At 42.2% G+C, this 19,988-nt stretch overlaps 1 protein-coding gene across 8 annotated transcripts in view; it reads right to left on the bottom strand.

The window, feature by feature from the left end:
- IQGAP2 (IQ motif containing GTPase activating protein 2) overlaps positions 1–10,680 on the bottom strand; it is a 133,448-nt gene extending 122,768 nt beyond the window's left edge. For all 8 annotated transcript variants that reach the window (XM_027671407.1, XM_027671409.1, XM_027671413.1 and 5 more), the window contains exon 1: positions 10,608–10,680. In XM_027671407.1, the coding sequence (XP_027527208.1) occupies positions 10,608–10,653 (46 nt within the window). In that variant the 5' untranslated portion in view covers positions 10,654–10,680. The remainder of the gene's footprint in view (positions 1–10,607) is intronic.
- Between the last annotated feature and the right edge of the window lie 9,308 nt (positions 10,681–19,988).

The following is a 19,988-nucleotide window of genomic DNA, read 5'->3' as shown; positions in this document are numbered from 1 at the left end:
TCAACTGTGTTGGTCCACACAGAGAGACCCCTGGTGGCCTAGTGGTTAGCGTGCAGGACTTTCACTGCTGCGACCACGGGTTCTAGTCCCCGGTCTCCTGGCCTGATGGAGGTCGTTAGCCCTGTGTGGCCATCCATCTATGAGAAGGACACTCTAAACAAACCTACGTCCTGAGGACCTCACTGCCATTGTCCAAGCTTGCTTGGCCCCGGCAGATGAACCTTAGGATTAAAGGGTGGGCTCAGTTCAGCGCAGGCTGTGTCTCACCTAAAAAATCCATTGCGCAGGCTGGAAAGGTAAAAAGACCTTTCCCCAAATCTTCGTTCACGAAGATGGGCCATTATGGTCCACACAGAGACAGAAAGACGCAGTGGATGGAAATGTACATTCTTTGTTTCTGCTTCATGAGTGAGATGATAAATTTTTGCAGGAAGAAGGCAAACAGTGTATCTGTGAAGGTACCCAGTTCAGAGGCAGTTCCATGCCAGCAACGACCTCAGTTATCACTCAAAGCCTGCTTGACTGCCTCCACTACACAGTAGGCAAGTGTTTGCTGAGATATTGGTGCTGGCATTCCTGGCTCCAGCATAACCTCCTCCCAGTATTTCCTGTTAGGTCACTTCAGGAGCACACTGCACAGGTAGGCAGATGTTGCTTGTGGGACACTTGCCCACAGTGCTTGTGGACAATTCTGACCCTTATTTCTCATTTACATACAGATCCAGTAATATGAATTACTTTTTCCTTCATCATGAGGAGTTAAAACCATAGGAGAGAACAAAAATCACAAAAGGTTTGAGCCTTGAATAACAAATTTTTGAGCAAGGTTTGAAAAGAACAGACAAACCCTTACCTTTTCACTCGGTATATTCAGTATCTCTTTGCTGAGACTTAAAAATGCTCTGACTGACAATGACACATCTACCATTGCACATATCACTGCAAAATCATCAGATACAGAGTGAGCCAGATGTTCCTCCTAACTTATCAATAAACCAAGTACTTTATTTCCAGGACTAAGTGTTGACAGCTGCACTCAGAAGATAAATTTTTGCCCAAACCATACATTCATAAGTTTCAAAGTATAACTATTTGTTCGACTGAATTTCCTCTAAACTGACAGAAACTTTGTCAGTCTCATCTTGAATAACTTAATTTTTCAGGTTATTTGCTTATGTCTACTCTGGAGCCCAAAGTAAAGTTTGGATTAATGGAGTAAATACTGACCACAGGGACAGTCTCCTCATTACCTTGAATTAATTTCCTCTAATGAAAGCATTGCATGTCAATGCTAAATAAATATCAATTATGAATAAAATATCAAGAGCACATCAGAAGTGTTGTGTGAACACCTAAAAACAAGTATTCTGCTTGAAATAACAATGCCAAGACCACTAAAAGAAAGGAAGCATAACTAGCATTCAATCACTGTTGTGGCAACCACACTACAAGCAACACACATAAACTTGACATCAAACTAAGTTATGTGTTTGCAATTTCTGAAGTCTCTACTCAACAAAAAAATTTGCATGCTTAAGGGTTAAGTATAGAATTTTATAACCTTTTGCAGAGCTGCAGTTTGTTTCCTTTGTTGAAGCACTACTTCAAAAATCAAGACTTTTGCTAGGACTTGTAACAGTTCTTCCTCCAAGCTTTGCCCTGGTTTCCAACTCACACTCTGTGGTCAGCCTCCTTATAATAAGGCATTTACAGTTGCTAGAGGGAACAGAGCAATGTAAAAAAAATAGTTACTCCATGAGCCCAGGTGAGTTTCTACCATTCCGATTCAATATGGGAACTATTTCTCAGGCTGTAAAGTGTGAGCACAAGTGAAATAACTCCTGCCTATTTTGTAATAGTTTTCATGCAAATAGTCAACTTCCAAGAAAGTCTATAATTTATAACTGGAAATGATATTAAAATAACTTGATCACATGTAAATTTGCATCTGAAATGCATTCAAGAAGCTAGCAGAGACCAATTCTGACTGCTCACTTCTTCATCCTTTTGGGAAGTCCAAACAGGCCTGTCAATGGGCAGCATTTGCAGTCTGGATGGAAGTAGTCTACCAGTCAGCATCTTCCTGACGTGGTTTTAGGAAAAAAGAATACAGATGAGCATTACAGAAATCTACCTCTGTTTTTACCAGAAACCTGTGCAAACATTTATTAAGCTACTTAATTTTGCTGAAGTGTAAGGGAGGGGGGGAGAAAAAGGAAACTAAAGAGTTATTGCCGTGGTTCAGTGCTACAGAAAACACCAGCAGCCCTTCTTTAGCTTGTTACTACCCAGAGTACCAGTAAAGTATGTTCATTTTTTTCTGTAATAGCTCATATCAGTGAAATCTTCAGCAAAACCATGTGGTCTTTCTTCTCATTTTCTGTATGTAGATAGAAGTTGGAGCGCAAGGGGCTTGCTTTACATGTGATAAAAGCTGTATATTTTCTGGACTATTCTAACCAATTTGTTAAACATCATTACCATAGTCAGAGGTGATACAAATTCAAAGTAGCAGGCAGTCACATGCAATCCATGCATAGTAAGCTGTCTCTCCACCTTCAGTAGTCAGATGCCATGCAACTTTAAATGACAGACCAAGGCTAGTTCATCTCTCAGACTCCACTAAATCATAGTGAAGAAATCTGTGCTCAACTTCTCAGCTCAGATGTAATGAAATCATGTTTACCATGTGTCTGGTTTTCTTAAAACAGCTGACCATTTTTGCATGGTAAAAGCCCTGTCACAGATTTATCTAAACATAATCCCTGCTCTACACAGTACTTGTTCGTGTTCCTTTTCAGTTACACCACAACATACCCATGCTGATATTTCAATGATTATTTGTTCTGCCATACTATATTGAAAACATACAGAATTTAAGACTTGTTTACCACTGAATAGAGACCATCCAGCTATGACTTGGGTAAATCAGTTGGGCTTGAAAAACTAAAAATCCCAGAGATAAGGAGCACATACCACAAGTTACATCTCATCCCCATGGTTTTGAGGCCCTGTAAGTCAAGAGTAATTTTAACAGCAACAAAAAAAGGGTTGAAAAAGCATCTTGAATCTTACTTTATGAAAAACATTTATTTTTCTTTCTTTGAGTAGTCTAGTATTCATGCAGTTTCTTACAATTTTCTTACCACTGTAGCATTGCCTGCAAACACTGCCATGCCTTTACTGACATGGATTTATGAAATTATAGCACTAAAGACAAAATTACTTCAAAAACATTTCTGTAATTCAAAACTCCCTGGGCAACAGGACAACTGAGAGCAGCTCCAGCCCTGGCAGGCAACCGGAGTGTCAGTGGCACTACAGCAGAGGCAGCTGGGGGCAGAGCGTGATGATGCACATAATGCTCCTTCCAGTGTGCCCCAGTCTGCCCTTGAACTCTGCATATCTTCCTGCCCTACCATACACACGCTTTTCAGATGTCTTTGTGCAGCAGTAGCACAACTTTAATTTGACCTGCCATTCCTTCAACTGCTTGTGCTCACCCCTGCTCCAGCTACTACATCATGTTGGCAGACCTGCCTGTGGGTTTGTACTGCAAACCAGACTGAGGACCTAATCCAGCCAAAAATAATTCCATAGAAGAGTCAAGGTTGCTTCTTGCACCAGCAAAGCTGACTGAAAACACACTCAAAATCACAGCTTCAGGGTGCAGCTTCAGAGCAATTTAAACACCTTTAAATTCTGCCCGCTACAGTCCTACCTGGCTAGTCATCCTGCCTTGGCTGGCAAGCAGAGCTGTGAGACCTGCAGTCACCCCTTGAAGAGGCCAAGAGGTGACTGCAAATCCAGCAATGCAAATCAGCTCTGCAAGGAGAGATTAGCTTCCTGACAGATTGGGAATTCATGCCATCATATGAGCATTGGCAGGAGGTGAAGACCACAGCAGTGTGACAGAGCAGCTGAAGACATTTTGGCATGTTCAGGCTGCTGAAACCTCACCAGTACAGCAGCCTGCAGCAAGGCAGGAGATTGGATCCCAATGTAATTAATACCAGTTAAAACCAGCAGCTTTTCTCATCAAAGATAACGACCCTAGGCACAAGATTGTGTTCTTGGCAAAGCAGACCCGTGTTCTTGTTTAGTTTTCAAGGTTTTTTACCTTGTTTCTAATCACTTCAACCAGATTAGGCACAGATATCTCCCGTAATATCTATGATTCCCCAAAACATCTTTGAAACAACCCCTTAAAAACACCAGTGAAACATTTACTGGTCTATAGTTTGACCTTACAACCCTGGATATAAAGTGGTTGCCTTAATGAAGCACACTTCTGTACAGAGTTTAGGAATTTCCCATTCCAGCTGCCCCTGGATCTGTATTGTGCTCCTAGAAGCTCTGAGGCTCCAATCCTGCAAATATAACCAGTTTACTGAGCAGCTTTACAAATCAAGCACAAATGCAGGAGGATATCCTTAATTTTCAGGAGGAACAGACAGTAGAGGATTGATAGCATGCATGACTACAAATTGCTCTTCAGACTTTGGAGCCTGGTAAGAATTAGTTTAAACACCTTCCTGTATGCCACAAAAGCTTTTACTGCACTTTCAAAGAAGCAGGTCAGAGTCCACAGGAGAGGACTGGCAGAGACCACATTCTTCATCACTCATTTTAGCAGAAACCACTGACTTCGGAGCACACACCCAGGCCAAGACAAGCACCTGAGATGAGGATAGTAGTTTCTGACAGCTTTGCAGCCTCACTGGCAGGGATGGACCACACCTTGAGGTGTGAGTCTTATGGGATGTCAGCAGTTTGTCAATGGTTGAGAGCCAGAGCTCTGAAGTGTTCCTTGAATCTGGTTCTTGAAGAATTCGTAGCTGGACAACCTCAGCTTGGGCAATAAGTGATAACAAAGAACTGACATAATTCCTTTGGATAACTATTTCTTGCTAGTGCATATTACTTTGAAGAAAACAATAATTTAACATTGAGATCAGCCACCAGCACAGGTTCTTAATGGCTGTTTATTTGCTTACACATTTCAAAAGGTATTTAGAAGCTGCGTGGAGTTTATATGAACACCTTTGATTCAGTATCCAATTTCCTCCCTCTCCTGCCGCCCTACCAAGGCCCTTGCCACCACAGAGAACCCTGCAGGCACTGCCCACCCTACCAGCCCATCACCACCACAGACCACAACCCTAACTCTTGTCCTGTGCCACAGTAACTGTCAAAACGCAACTGGAGTAGTGCCAGGGGCAATGTGTTGTTCTCCAGCACAACCCTGTCCCTGTGTCAGACAGTCAGCAGCTTTCTTCTTCCCCTAGCAGTGAAAATAAGGCAATATGTGTCCAGCAGTCAATCCTCTTGAAAGCACAGCTCACACCAGGCTGAAGAGGACATTGTTGTTTTCTGAAGGTGAGCACAAGTGCCAAGGTGCAGGAAGTGCTGACCCATGAACAAGCTGTGCAGGACACAGCTCCTGCCCCAGCCTGTCTCATCAAGATCAACAAATGAGGTGCCCACAGCAGGCACCCCTCCCCAGAATGGGGGCATCCAGCCCTTGCCCTCACCCCCACAATCATGGGCCCCAGGCCAGGCTGGGTACAGCTCCTCCCCTGTCCAGCATCTGCACTTTCATTCCATAACACACAGTAGTTCAAGGATACTTGTTCCAAAAAAACAACGAAACAGCCTGAACAAATGAAGCAAACACAGCAGGTTAATCATTTCCTGCAAGGAACAGAATACAGGAGAGCACGCTTGCTTATCATCCACTGAAATATGACCCACCAGTCCCGTCTGTCACCGCCAGGCTTTTTTTTTTTCTGCCTTACATGTAAAGTTATTCCTAGTAAATCATAGTCAGCTTGAATCGGCAACAGTATCAAGCAAATCTTGATCTAGAAAAAATGAAACACCACTTAACAGAATAGGTGAGCTGCAAATCTGCATACTTCCTATTCCCTGCCTGAAGTATTGGACTTGATCTAGCACACTCTTATGTGCTACAAATCCTGTTTCCAGCACAATATTAAGATTTCCTGTTTCAACAGCATTCAAGTAGTTTTAAGCATGCTGTAATATAGCTCTATCCTTTCTCTACCAGGGGAGTTCAGGGGAGATGAACTTGCTTTGTACAAAAAGCACACAGAGAACCACTCCTACCAAGTGAATTATGTGCACTCGGTTCAACAAAGCAGTTAAACTTTTTGAGTTCTCATTCAGCAGTTTAATTATTAGCAACCTACAAAAGAGTGGAAGAGATAAACAGTGTATTTGGTTGCCAAATAACACCCATCAATAAAAAAAGGAGAAAAGTGTTCTCACGAGCCACAAGCACTACAAGTATACACCCAAAAGAGTATATATGCATAGAATAAAGTTGTTTTGTTTTGTTTTTTTTTTTTTTAGCTTAAAGAAATCCCATCTGTTTTCACTTAGAAAAATCCTACGGAACTTTTACCAAAAGATTTTTTCCCTGCTTTTAAATTGAAAAACAGTCATTTATTTCCCTGCACTTAATAGGCATGCAGAAAAATTTATAGCTTTTTAATGTTAAAAGCTTTTTGAAAAACCACTGGTTTGCAAGCTTTCACATCCTGCTGAACAAAGAAGCTAGGTGTAGTCTCACAGAGAGGCGTGGGCTATGTTTCACTTCAGGTTTGCCCTGCCTGTCGCCATAGGCAGAGCAGTGCTTCCTCATGAAGCTTCATGTTTGTAATTTGTCTCATCTCCTAACTCCTAGTGCCAAACAGTAGCACTTCTGGGAGCCAGGAGGAGAAAGAAGTACAAGCAATGCCCTCATCACTGGACACCAAAGTCAGTTTTCCCCTGTTTTTACCCATCATCTATGCACAGTGAAACTGGCTTTCTGGCTTCAACAGGAGAGGTGAAGACTCTTACCCGCTTTTCTTCAATAGATGATTGAGGATGATGATGAAGCAAGTGTCTCTCCCACTCACTACACAGGGATTTGGGGCATGTTAATTCAGCTACTCTGAGCATGGAAATGCTTGAAATCCTTTGCAAATCCAGCCACTCATGGCCTCACTTACTGTAGCTTTATTACATTCCTGGAAGTGCAGTGAAGCCATTCAGACATTTCATGAAAACTTACAGCATTTCTTTCTGCACACGGATTTCAGGGAAAATTACCTATAAAGGACCTGAGAGTGTCAGGAAATAGGCATTCTCAAACACACATCACTGCCTGATTTGCTATCTTCCTGTGTGTTCAAAACTTTATGTTTAATCTGTGAGACACATTCAAGATTTATACTTTTTTCTCTTCATAATCTTCCACAGCACCAAACATTTTTATCGTAAAAATGGCTCATAGCTCTAGTTATAATACAAGTGCCAATTCTCTGCAATTCTGTGAACCTCTGCACCTGATTGTGCTGGGACTGACAAATAAACCAGGCAACAGCTGTAGCTAGATTGGAAAACAGCTACATAAATTCAGTTGCAGTGCTCCCGTTAACATGGTTTCTGCTGTATAGGCTGCTTTCTTGTAATTTTATGTTCTCACTTGAGTTGGTACTGGAGATGAATATCTGTCTGAAGAGCTCAATGGAGCACCAACAGAAATCTCTACTGCATCTCTTTTAAGCTACTGACAATATAGCAGACCCAGAACTGGAGGCACCTTTCAATAAGCAGTCCAAGAAGCCACAAGGGCTGTGGCCCTACCAGGGTAAGAGAAGGGTCAAAGACTTGGATCTGAGCTCCTGATTCTCCCATTAGCCATGTTCATCCTGAACTAGTGCCCACCCTGAAAGGGATTGCCTTGTTTGGTTTCATTCAGCTATTTCCTGACTTTAAAGATGGAAATTATCAGCTCTGAGAATTTTTTTTCTAGATGTTCTTTGAGTTACTATATTAGCAAAGCTTGTAATGAAAAGATAGTTTTTAAGTTAGAAGCATGTCTTCCCAGTTCTTATACAAGGCCTTATGCTCAGGGATGCTTTTTTCCCTCCAGTGGTATTCATCAGTCTACAAAATGTAGCTGAGATCTGCATATGTCTTCCTCTCTAGTTATCAAAATGAAATGCTACTGATAACCATGCACTGATTCATATAGTGCCTTACAGAAGATTATCATAGTAAAATGCTAATGTTCTTCAGAGCAATACACAAACTCTGGCAGGAGCCTGAAGCCAAAGTCAAAAGTCCAAGTTAAGTTAAATGCTTAAAACACTTCTAGATCAGTAAAACAAGGAGTCTCAGAAAAGTGATAGCCTAACTTGGACAACTTCATAACTCTTTTAGGAAATCCAGCATATATGTGGTGTTCCTAACATAGGGAACCATTTGCCAGTGATCCAAAGTGCAGTTTCAGTTACACAGAGAACCTATAACCTATGATGGGCTTTCATAAGACCTCAGAGAGTGCTAATGTAAGTTTTCTAGTTAGGTAGCCTTTTCTTTTTTTGGCTTTTTAAGATATCAATTCGCTCCTCTTCCCAAAATGGCAGGCAAATGCAGTGTAGATAAAACATTTATTTTTTTTAGACACAGGCTAAAAAAACCAAACTTGCACCTCTACTTGTCACTACAGACAAGGCTACGGCTTGTTCTTTGGAATATGGAGTTCTCCATGGAGTTCTTTGGTGTATTTTTAAAAAAATACAGCTATCAGCTTGGCATATTTAAGGAGTTTTTGCCTAGTCCCTTGAAAGGAATGTAATTTCAAAGGTTCCTGCAGGAAAAAAACCTCCATCCTAAAAAAAAAGTGGATGCAGTTTAGTACAGCAGCCATAGCCTCTCACTCAGGGAAGGCCAGACTAACTACTAGAGCCTGAACAAGCAGACAGTATTGATCAGAGGGGAGATACCATCAGAAAAGACAAGAAGGATGCTCTCATCTACTCCTGTCCCTAGGACAGGTGACTAAATACCAAGAGTGGTTACAACTCAAAACACGAACTTTTCCATGGTCACCACAGCAAGATGCTCTGAACTCTCATAGCAAAGCATAACCACCGAGAGGATAGACTGTATCTTTAAAACTTTATTTAACATCCTTAATATGGCCATTCTTTCCTACAGTAAATAAGGCCTATGATCCTTAAAATACTCTGAGCAGCTCTGACACCAAAGTAAATCATTCTCAGCACTCAGCCAAGAATCAAAGCACAAAGGATGAGCCCTTTAAGTCAAAGCTTCATCTTTGGCTACATTGGAATTCATGTCAGACTAGCAACATTCACCTCTCCAGACACATCTTCTCAGACCAGCCAGACCAGATCTACACAGGAAAACCCCGGCTGCCGGAGTCTTGATGGGCACACCACATACATTTCTGCACCTCAGGAAAGTGGATGAACTGAGGATGGAGCATGATGCAGCATACCACCTGGACACTGCTCAGCCACTTTTGCCACAGCACAAGCAGATAAGAGGACTGGGAGATGGGTTGCACAAGCAAAATATTCACCTTTGCTAACACACTAGCATGGGCACCCAGACTATGCCTGTAGTAGCCAATGAATGTACCTTCACAAGGCTCTCATTTGTCTACTGGGTAAAATAAAAGTTGAACCTACAGGGAGGTTCCATAAACTGCCCCAACTGGCAGGTATCAAGAGAGGAATACACTCAGGGAGACATGGCATCCTCCAAGCTGAAGGTCTCACTGCCAAGCACCACCTTTTCTATGTGCCCTAGGTGGAAGCAAAGTGGCCCCTAACATTGTCAAGGGTTTTTGTGCTTCTTTCTAAAAAGATATTTCAGAACCGGTTTTAAACAAAGCTACTATGATAAGAACTGAGAAGTGGCTTATTAGACCACAGGATGGCAGGGTTGTTGTGAGCTTTGCAAATCATTTGCATGTTCACGTTTTGCAATGCCTGAAGTATCAGAGGCATTTCTTGTAGGGCTGGCACATGCCCTGCTCTGCCCCATGGGAGCCAGAAAAAGCACAGCCGGGTGAAGGATCTCCGCACGTCACAGCATTGCCGAGAGAGCCCTGCAGCAGGAGGAGTGAAGGTGCTTCAGGGCTTTTCTTAAATGCAAGTTTGGGAAGTACATACAGTTCCACTGAAAAGAGATGCCTGGAGCCTGTACAGTCCTTTCCCTCATAATAACCCCAGCTATTATTTAAAGTTACAAAGTTCTGAGCCAAAGTTATAAAACTAGAAAGCAGGCAAAGTTCTAAATCAAAGTTATAAAAGTAGAAAGCAAGGTTTAACTTCATAATCCGAAATTCCGAAGTGATAATCCAAAGGTTACAAAGTTACAACCCGAACCTACCGTCACAACTCAAGTTACGAAGTTGTAACCCAAACCCATACCTATAACACCAAGTTATAAAGTTAAAACCAGAAGCTCTAACCTAAAACTACTGAGCTGCAATGCGGAATTAATAGCTATAATCCATTCAGAAAGTTGCAGAACAAAACCCAGCCCCATGGAAACCTGTTCAAAACCCAGCCGGAGCCGGCTGCGAGCTAACCTAAAAGGAACTGGAGCACTGCGAGCTGCCGCAGAGTCTGCTGGGCGGGTTTTATCTTCCCCTCAAGTCGCTCTTTTGATATCAAACAGAGAAAGCCGGAGGGAGGAGGACCAAAAAAAAAAAAAAAAAAAAAAAAAAAAAAGATAAATAAGAAAAGATCCCGAAGCGTCCCCCCGACCCCACTCACAGCCGTAGCGGGGCCGCTGCAGGGACGGCAGCTCCTCATGGTGCATCCTGCCGCCGCTGGGAGGGACGGCGTCCGCCCCCGCCCGCCCTTCTTATGTGCGGCCCGGGCCCCGCTGATTTGCTGCCGCCCGCGGCCGCGACCGCCCCACGCGGGGCCGGGGCCACCCGGGGCGGCTCCGCGGGGGCGGGGGGCACCGCTGGCCGAGGGGGTGTGCCTGTGCCGCCAGCACGGAGAACAGGAGAAAGCGAGAAAAAAAAAAAAAGCGAAAAGGGAGAAAGAAAAAGACGGGGGAAAAAAATGAACGCAACCCTGCACGTCCCCCCACCCAGATGAGAAAGCAGACAAAGAAAAATAACCCCCAAGCCCCAAAGCAAAGCAAACAAAAAGCAAAGCAAAATGTAAAGAGTAAAGAATAAAATAATAATAATAAAAAACCCCCAACAACAACCAAAAAACCCCAACAACAAAAAAGCAAGCAAAACAAACCAAAGAACCTCAAAACAAAATCCATAAGTTAAAAAAACCCGAAACCATAAATCAAAAACAAACAAAAAAAAAGGAAAAGAAGAGTAAGCAAAACAAAAAGGTCCCAAAATCAAAAAGCAAAAAAGAAGGTAAAAACCTCCCAAAAAATGCAAAAAAGGCAATAAAATACAATCCCCCTCAAAAAAAGAAAACAAACAAAAAAAGAAACTCCAAAACTACCAAACAATTAAAATAAATTTCACACTGTGGAAGGCCAAGGCACCTCCCTATGGTGTTTTGGCAGAGAGGACTTTGAAGACATATGAAGAAGCAAGCCCAGGACTCCCTCCTGCAGTTTTGCTCTTTTGAAAAACTCCCACTCCCTACAAGCAGTGTTTTTGCCAGACCACAAAGCCACCACCACAATCTGCAGGGCACCTGTGGAGTGGAGTGTGCCTGCATGGGCCTGTCCCATATTGGTGCCCCTTTCTGAGGGGTTCTGTGAAGCAGCTAGGCATGTTCCTCCATTCGTGGCTTCCCTTCAGGGTGTCCCTGCCAGAGCAGGCTTGATTTCAGACAGCAGAGCAACAAATCCGTGGGACAATGATTCATGTTCTGTGGCCACAGGCTCCAAGGTCACATATGAAATTCACTTGGAGATTGTCAGAGGTAGGGGTTTCTCAAATGGAGGTGTAATATAGGGCAGGACAATATCCTCTTGGCAGTCTCTAAGCCCCTGACATAAAGTTTTCTGGAAGGCAGAGGGAAGTAGTGCCTGTGCATAGCCACAGCCTGTGTGACAGAGCCCATGGAACACAATGCACCTGAGCATGCTTGTGATTTAATGCTAGGAGCCAGGTGACCCTTGATGTGCATTTGCACATTGTTTGGAAGATTTCAGTTATTTCTGTTTCAAAATAAAATAGTATGGGGTCTATGGAGTCTTCTCTGTGATGTTTTAGAAGTTTGAGAATGTCTGTACTTAGTTTGCAAGGCCTTTGTTTTGTCACTCCCTATCTCGCTGTTCTGGGCACAATTCACTGATTGCAAACATGCTGAGGTAGGGAAAGACACTCCTTATAGTACTTAAAATGTGGATTATTCAGGAGGAAAAGACTGAAAGGGTACAGGAGAAAAATGACACCTAGAGGAAACACTGTTACTTTCCATGAGGTCCTTTTGATTTCCTCTGCTCCCTTTTTCTCCTTTCCCTTTTGCTCCATACCTACAGACCAGGAATGATGACTTACAGTAAAGGTGTGTGATGCAGGCACAAGTAGAGCTGCAGTCTCCACTTGGCTTTCCAAATGATTTCTTGAGTTTTAAACTATCACCCATTTACTTACTTCTCCTTTCATAAAAGAAAGAAAGTTTGATCAAACCCAACATAGAAAAGAAGAAATTGGCTTTAAAGTGCATTTGAGTTAATTGAAAATGTTACATTTCCTTTAAATTACCATTTCTACTGCTTTTTGTACTATTATACTTAGCCTAAGTCAAGAATATACAGTAGAAAACTTTCTCTCTCCATCTCTTTTATTCTTTAGTCATGATCAGACGCTTCAAAGTTTTCTTAAAAATATTTTTTCTGACTTAAAGCAAGTGGTCTTGTTCCCCTGAAAATCTTTATTTTGACATGATGGTATAATATTTTAAATGACAACACTTCTCTCTTGAGAAGTGCTCAGCTTGTTCTGCAGGTTGTGTAGATGTGGTGTGACACTGTGACAGGAGTCTCTCTCCTGAAGGAACAGTCTGACAAAGCCCCAGAGAGTCTTTGTGTGACAGTGCCAGTCTCTGGTGTTTTTTCTTGTTCCCTCTCTTGCTACGGCTGGAAAGGCAAGGGTGCAGCTAGGGTGTCACACGCATGTATGTTGACACCCCTTGGTGAGAAAATGTTCATCCCCGTCTCTCAGACTCTGTGACTGCAATGTGTCCTCTCCATCATCCTTCTCATGACTCTCCTTGCCGTGGGTTGGCACCAGCATTTTTGTCACCGCATGGGTACTCGATTAATTGTCCCAGACTGAAAACTAACATTTTTCTTTTGGTAGGATTATTTCTTAAACCAGTGATTCCTTCATTGCTTTCACCCAGTTGCCTCTCAAATGTCAGTGCCAGCACAGAGCAGGGAGAACATTGAGGGCAGAAATGAAAGGCTAGGGTAGGAAGAAGTAAGAATGTTTTTTTGACAACAGTAACCTCTGTAATCCTTGCAGAACAACAGGTGTGACAGAAACCAACTGCTCTCAGCAGGAAATGAGACAGGTAAAAGAATATTTGAGTAACAAGCAGCAGCCACTCAGGTCTGCTCATGACATTTTGCATTAGATTTGTTAATCCCTGGTTTTCTGACTTAAAAGGCAAACTTCGTCAACCGTTCATGGTATGAAGGTTTAGACACCTCTGGCAGGAACCAGGCAAAGAGGTTGCAGCCTGCCCCTGCAAGCTGCTGGGTGCTGCATGTCAGATGGGGGAGCAGCCCCTCTGCACTTCCTTCCTCTCCTTCCTCCTTCTTCCCCTTCCAAAGTGCCACTGCAGCTGCAACTGGCTGGAATGTTTCCCTGCAAGAGAGACAGAACACTGTCTCACGGGTACCTGGTTGCAGTAAAAGGTGTAAAGTCGAGCACAGACTTTTAGTCAGCCTACACCAGAGCTAACACTAAGGGCCATATTTTTTTTTATGTACTCGAACACTCCACTTTTATAGTTACTAAGAAGCACGCACTGAAGAAATCAGTGTTGTCAGCTATCTAGAGTAAATGCTTGAATGTGAACATTTCCTGTTCATACGCTGAGTCCTTTCATGGAGCTTAAGATCAATGTCCTCACCATATTATCAAGGACGCTGTGCTGTGGATAACATGTTTCCCACTGCATTCTTGCTAACAACACAGCTCCAGCTTCCACACCTGCTTGTGAGTGAAACTGTGCCCGAAGACGGAGAAAATGTGAGAACGAGCTAGGGGTGACTGATCTGTATTTAAATACAACTGTGTGTTCAGAGGCAGCTCTGGACTGCTCCAGATCTAACAGGGAAATAAGCTGGCAGAAAACTCAAAGGAGGGAGGGTTGAAAATGTACCCTTCCTACATTTCATTGCCTGTACTTGGATCAAAAAAGGAGGACTGCTACTTCATGTCTCCTGACAGTCCTGTTGTGTACAGAGGGATTTTATACGGTGAAGGATATTGATATTTGAAATTCTTTGGTGGCTTATGTAGTAGTGACGCAAGTACATGTAGGTAATTAGAGACACTAGGCTTTTTGTTGGCAACAGCAGCTTTAATGTCACTTTTTCTGTGACAATACCTGAATTTTATTGTTAAATCATATGCCTTGGCTGGCTGCATTTGTTCTACAGAAAGAAAACTGCATTTGTTAACTTAAAAGAGGTTTCGCTTGGTGGTTTTGGTTTTGATTTGTTTGGTTTTGGTTTTTCCTATTAGGCATTGCAGAGAAAGACCATATAATTTTTATTTGTGTAGGACAGAAGGCCTGGACTTGAGAGATCACCCTGGTAAATGGGAGCAGGGAGCTGCTCCTTGGTGGGTCAACCTGAATCTGCGCACCATGATAGGGAAGGGAAGGAGATTAGCTCCAGGCAGGCTCCCAGTTACTGCAAGGATCTTTTCAATTGTTTCCTTCTTACAGCTAATTAAAGGCTGACAAGCTTAAGGTGGATGTGCTACACGGGTGCTTGTGCTGACCCAACAGCAGTGTGTTGTAACCAAAAATGTCTGGCTGGCCTTTATGCCCCCTGTGCCGCAAGCAGATCTTTCCCTGGCCAGTGGGATGGACTCTCAGTGCCTCAGTATAGTGTGGGAGTTCCCTCACTCCTGCTGGACATCAGAGGGGGCCAAAGGAATGGTGAGTCACAGGGGTCATGGTAGTAGAGCTGGCGTCTCTGTATGCTGACAAGGATACCAATGGGAACACTAGATGAGCCTAGATTAATAATTTTGCATAAATTGCAGTGAAAGGCCACAACTGTTGTTTATTAATCCAACACAAAGGTTAAGAGGTGCTCAAGGCAATGTTAGGGAACACAAAATCAGGAAGTGCCCTCAGCATAGCTGCCTCTACGGTCTGCTGTGGGTCTTGCAAGCAGCTTGCCTCCACAGGGAAGGGGATCAGCTGCAGGGATCAGCTCTGTGAACTGTGCTGGGCAGTCTCCCCCTCAGCAGAGTCTTCATCTTATGCATTATTTATTGTCATGAGGTAAGTAAACAATTAAGTCATCGCATAATTGGCCACAGGGATCCTGGAGAAAACACAGATTGTGTCAGCAGGGAGACTGTAACTCCCGTACTTGGGAAAAGCAAGTGAGGGACATCACTTGCCTCTGCTCCCTCCCCTGTGTGCCTAGAAAGGAGAGATGATGGTGCAACCCAGCACTCCCCATCCCCAATTCCCTTCTCAGTTCTTCCTTTTTAATGAGTGAGGGCCTATGGTCACAGCAGAAACCTTAATTTAAAAGGTATATTAAGCTCAAACTAGACTGGAGTTATGTCAGTCAAAGCATCTTACAGAAATGTGAGATTTCACAAATTCAAAATATGATGGCATACTGAATGGCAGGTAAAATGGAGGTCTGTAACAGAAGAGCTGAAGTGCCTTTCTCTCTCAGCAGCAACTGTTCTTTGCCACTGAAGAAGTGATTTTATCTTCTGAATTGTCCTGGTGTATGGTCAGTGTACGTTAAACACCAAAACTCAACGTTTAGAGGAACACCTTCCTTAGATTTTATAATGCTTGCTAGGGTGACCTAAGTTAGTTAGAAATGTACCTAAGTGAGCTCTACTGGGCACCAATATAATAAAAGAAATCTAATTACGTTGTAATTTACCTTGAAATAGAAACCTCAGTTTTTAAAAGCAAAAGGAATAGTTTGTGGGATGGAGGAGAAACAAACATGAGTAATTTTGAGCAAAACTTATAGAGAAAGAAACTGGAAGATATGTATTAAAAGACATGCTAAAGTGTAAAGTGTTAAGGTAAATGTTTGCAGAAGAGTGTATTTGTATAGCAGTGACACCTGAAAAAGAACATGGTTAGAGAAATTACTTCAGTGTCAGAAATCTCTCTTCGTTCTGCCACTTGCAAATCTCATGTTGTTTGCCTTAAAGCTGCATCTACCAAAGTAAGAATGTACTTAAGCACCTGCCCTTCACTTGTTTTGAGAAAAATAGATCTTGTGTTTTGAGGGAAAAATAGCAAATACAGTCCTGGAAATATGAAAAGCCATATATCCTCCAGCATTTTTGTCAGAAAAACCTCAAAATTTACAATTCAGTGCAGTAAATCCAAGGATTTTTATCTCAAACATTGACATCCTGGGAAAAGCAATACTGTGATTCTTCAGTGACTCTTCCCAGGTCCCAGATTGCATGTTACAAACTGGCAAAGCACCACTCACGCTGATGCAGTTGTGTTCACAGGGCTATCTGTAGGGTCACACCATTATCTCAGTCATGGGACTGAGCAGACTTAATGTTCCTCGTTGCCCAAAAGCTGTGGTTTTCTTTTTCAGAAGCCACTTAGCTCCCAAAAAGCTGCTTAAGTGTAAAAGAAGCTGAAATGATGTGTTCTGTGCTGAAAGTGAGAAGCAGCATTGGGGTGAGAATACCATCTTATATCATAGCTTGCTGTGTCTACCTCTGGTTGCTCAGATGTCATGCACCTAAAGTGCATGCACTTAAAGTGCATTTCGAAGATGTACTTTTATACGCCTTTTCCCATCTATCAGGTGAGGGCTCCCTCTGTTTTTCCCATCCTGGCAAACTCTGTTAAATCCTTTCAGTCAAGGTACCTAAGAAAAACCAGTTTCTCTGCTTGAACAGGTTTAAAAAAAAAAAGGAAGTATTTGTTCAAAATGTCTTGGACAAATGCCCTGGTTCCTGCAAAAATGACATGAGTGTAGCAAGACAGGGGTGGAAATTTTTCTGCAAGCACCCTGCCAGAAAAGAACTTTCTCCGTTTATCTTTTGGAATAAATATTTATGCATTTAACAGAGTATTTCAGAGTGGAGTGACCCTCCATATCTAGACATAATGAATAACCATAAAAATGAATTCAGAACTGTTTGAAAGCAGGGAACATCTATGTCTAGCTGAAGCTCACAGATTCCGCAAAAAAGCGGATGTAGCAGAAGTAAAATCTTGTTTCTTCACATGTTATCCACAAGTGATAAGTGGCCTGCCTGTGGCAGTGTTTCTTTTGGGGGGGAATTTTTTTGGGCTTTTGAGTGACATTTTTTTGGTTTTGTAATACAGCATCTGTGTGCTTCTTTGTGATTGCATGTGCTTAGCAATGTTTCCACTCCACTGAAAGTCTATGCATTATTCACTCATTAATGTTTTATTTATTTATGACTCTCGAGACACAGTGCTAGGAGCTTTGCATTTACAGTGTACTGAGTGACAGCTAAGGCAACCCTACAACTATTTCTTGCCTGCCAACAGTTGCCCCACAGATAAAGCACAGGCTGAACTCCCATGGATTTCCACCAGACTAATTCTGGTCTTCTTATTTCCATCACTTTTCCACTGGCATGGCTCCAGCTTTTTGAAAAGCTCCTCATTATTCACATTAGTGTAAAAAAATGAAGAACATGTCTAAAAGACTGACAAATTCAGGCTCCAGGAGGCTCAGCTAATCCCAGCATCCAGGAACCTTCACAGGGAACTCAGTGTCAGCAGCCTCCTCTTATTTAAATCAAAATGGCTTCAGTTTGAATTATGCTTCTGGAAGCGTCTTTGTTGCTTTGCTAAGGGAAAATGGGTATTCCTCAGATAACCAGATCCCAAATCAATTGCTTCTGTAGAATTAAAATGAGCACGTGAAAAATGAGCAGGTAAAAATTACTCAGAAACTTGTGTAGGTCGGGGAGCACTGCTATCCTGACATTGGCTCATTGGATTATGGCAGCACCACTTGCAGAGAGGCTCAAAGCCACCCTCCACTCAAGACTTGTCCCACCAAAACATCTGGCAGAGATGAGCCAGTCCCTGATCACCCATCTCACAAGGTGTGTGGTACCTGGGCAAGTGAAGGATCTGTCTGCTGCTGAGCAGTGACAGATGAAATCCTGTGTGAGCTTTATTAAAAAGGCCTTTCCTGTTCCTTTCCATAAGTTACTTTTCCTACTCCACCTGTAGGTCAGTTTGGCAATTGCACTGTTTTGGTGTGGACCCGTTTATTTCCTATAACCTGATGGTAAAATATGCTCCCCTGACATTGTCACTGTTAATGTTTCCACAGACGGAAGGTCCCATGTCACCATGTAAGCTAGTTTTCCTTGGTTTCAATATTCATGTAACAATAACAATGCGAAGTAATATATTTAATTACAGATGACTTCTTAAACAGATGTGTGCTTTTACCCACCTTTTTTTTCTTTTGGTTTATGGTCAGTCAACAGTTCTGATATGCTTTTGGCGAGCAAAGTCCAGGGTTTTACCCTGGGAACTGGGCTCCATATGTCCTTGTATCCCTGTCTTTAATAATTATGACTTTTATATATCACAAAACACAGTATTACTTCCCTACTAAATAGTTAGAGTCACACTAACAACGTAATACTGATATTGCTGTAACTCAAAAGTATAGCAATATCTTAATGTTACTTGGTTCTACTTCAATGTCTTCACTAACAGCTAGTGACTTCTTTTTTTTTCCTGAAGATTCACCGTTTTATTTAAATTTTAAAACCTGATTTTAGTTAAAGACTGAAAGGACAAAATCAAACTCTTCCTGCAAACTGATAATTGGGCTGCTAAGTCATTGCTCTCAAGCAAACTGAGCTTATTTTTCATATATTTTTACTGAACAGTATCAAAACAATAATTTCTGTAACTCCTTATGGATGGAATTGGAAAGAGGGGGGAACATATTCATAGACAGCAGTTCATGAAGGGTCCAGAACTGTTGGATGGGAAATAAACCTGGGAAAAATGACCCTAACTGATGTGTAATCTTACGTACCAGGAGGATTGCCTTTCAGATAGTCTAGTTCTACCATCAATGTTGCAATGCTCTTTGTAGGCAGAACCTGTAGTTTGCAAGGAGGTCCTTGGGGGAGCATGTGGAAGGACAGACTCAAAGCTAAATGATGTAGAAAATATAAGAGTCCACCAATGGTTTCACTTCCACTTGAGAAGGTGGATTACTCTTAGTTTTATCTGATTTGTCATTCCTAATCTCTGTAAAGTCCAGTCTAACTGCAAAGCGAAGAACGTTTTTATTTTAAGGCAGGAACCTCCTGAGAGTCCTGGGGTTAACTATCTGCAGTCTGTATGGGCACAAAACACAATTAAATGCATTATAAACAACCTGTTGTAAAATGCACAATTCAGATCTATTGTAACCACTAGGAAAAACACTGTTGTTCTGCAATAATCCAACTCTACATCATCATGAAACTTTTTAAATTAAAGTGCTCTTTGCCTAGGGGAGAATGAATATCAGACCTGTGGCCTAGACTGCATTTGGTCAAAATTCAGCCAAATTATCTGGATATCCAAGCAACATTTTAAGTTTTTACAGCAGGTATTTCACACTTCGTTCTTGTAATGATTCTTAAATACTAACTTTTTCAGCACTGAACAGTGTGTTTGAGGAATACTTTGACAATTTCTCATTCTGAGACTAGAAATGCCACAGTCTGGCTTTTCTGAAGGGCAATAGGGTTTACTCAAGATCTGATATGGCTGACACAGGTTTGTCTTCCCATTTTCAAAGGTGGAAACATTGCCTGGATTGATTAGTATAGGCATTTCCAGATGTAGTTTGTTCAGGCATTTGTTCTTCCCAAGCTTTTAGCACATACAACTTTAGTCTACTATAGTAATACAAAATCATTACTGAAGTCCTAATCAGACCAGTTAGGTTCACGCTAGGAACCAGAAATAACA

Source organism: Neopelma chrysocephalum, unplaced genomic scaffold (genome assembly GCF_003984885.1).
Source record: "Neopelma chrysocephalum unplaced genomic scaffold, ASM398488v2 Primary Assembly neopelma1_97102, whole genome shotgun sequence".
Lineage (NCBI taxonomy): Eukaryota > Metazoa > Chordata > Aves > Passeriformes > Pipridae > Neopelma > Neopelma chrysocephalum.
The sequence above is the reverse complement of the archived record's forward strand: the minus strand, read 5'-3'. Positions and strand labels throughout refer to the sequence as shown.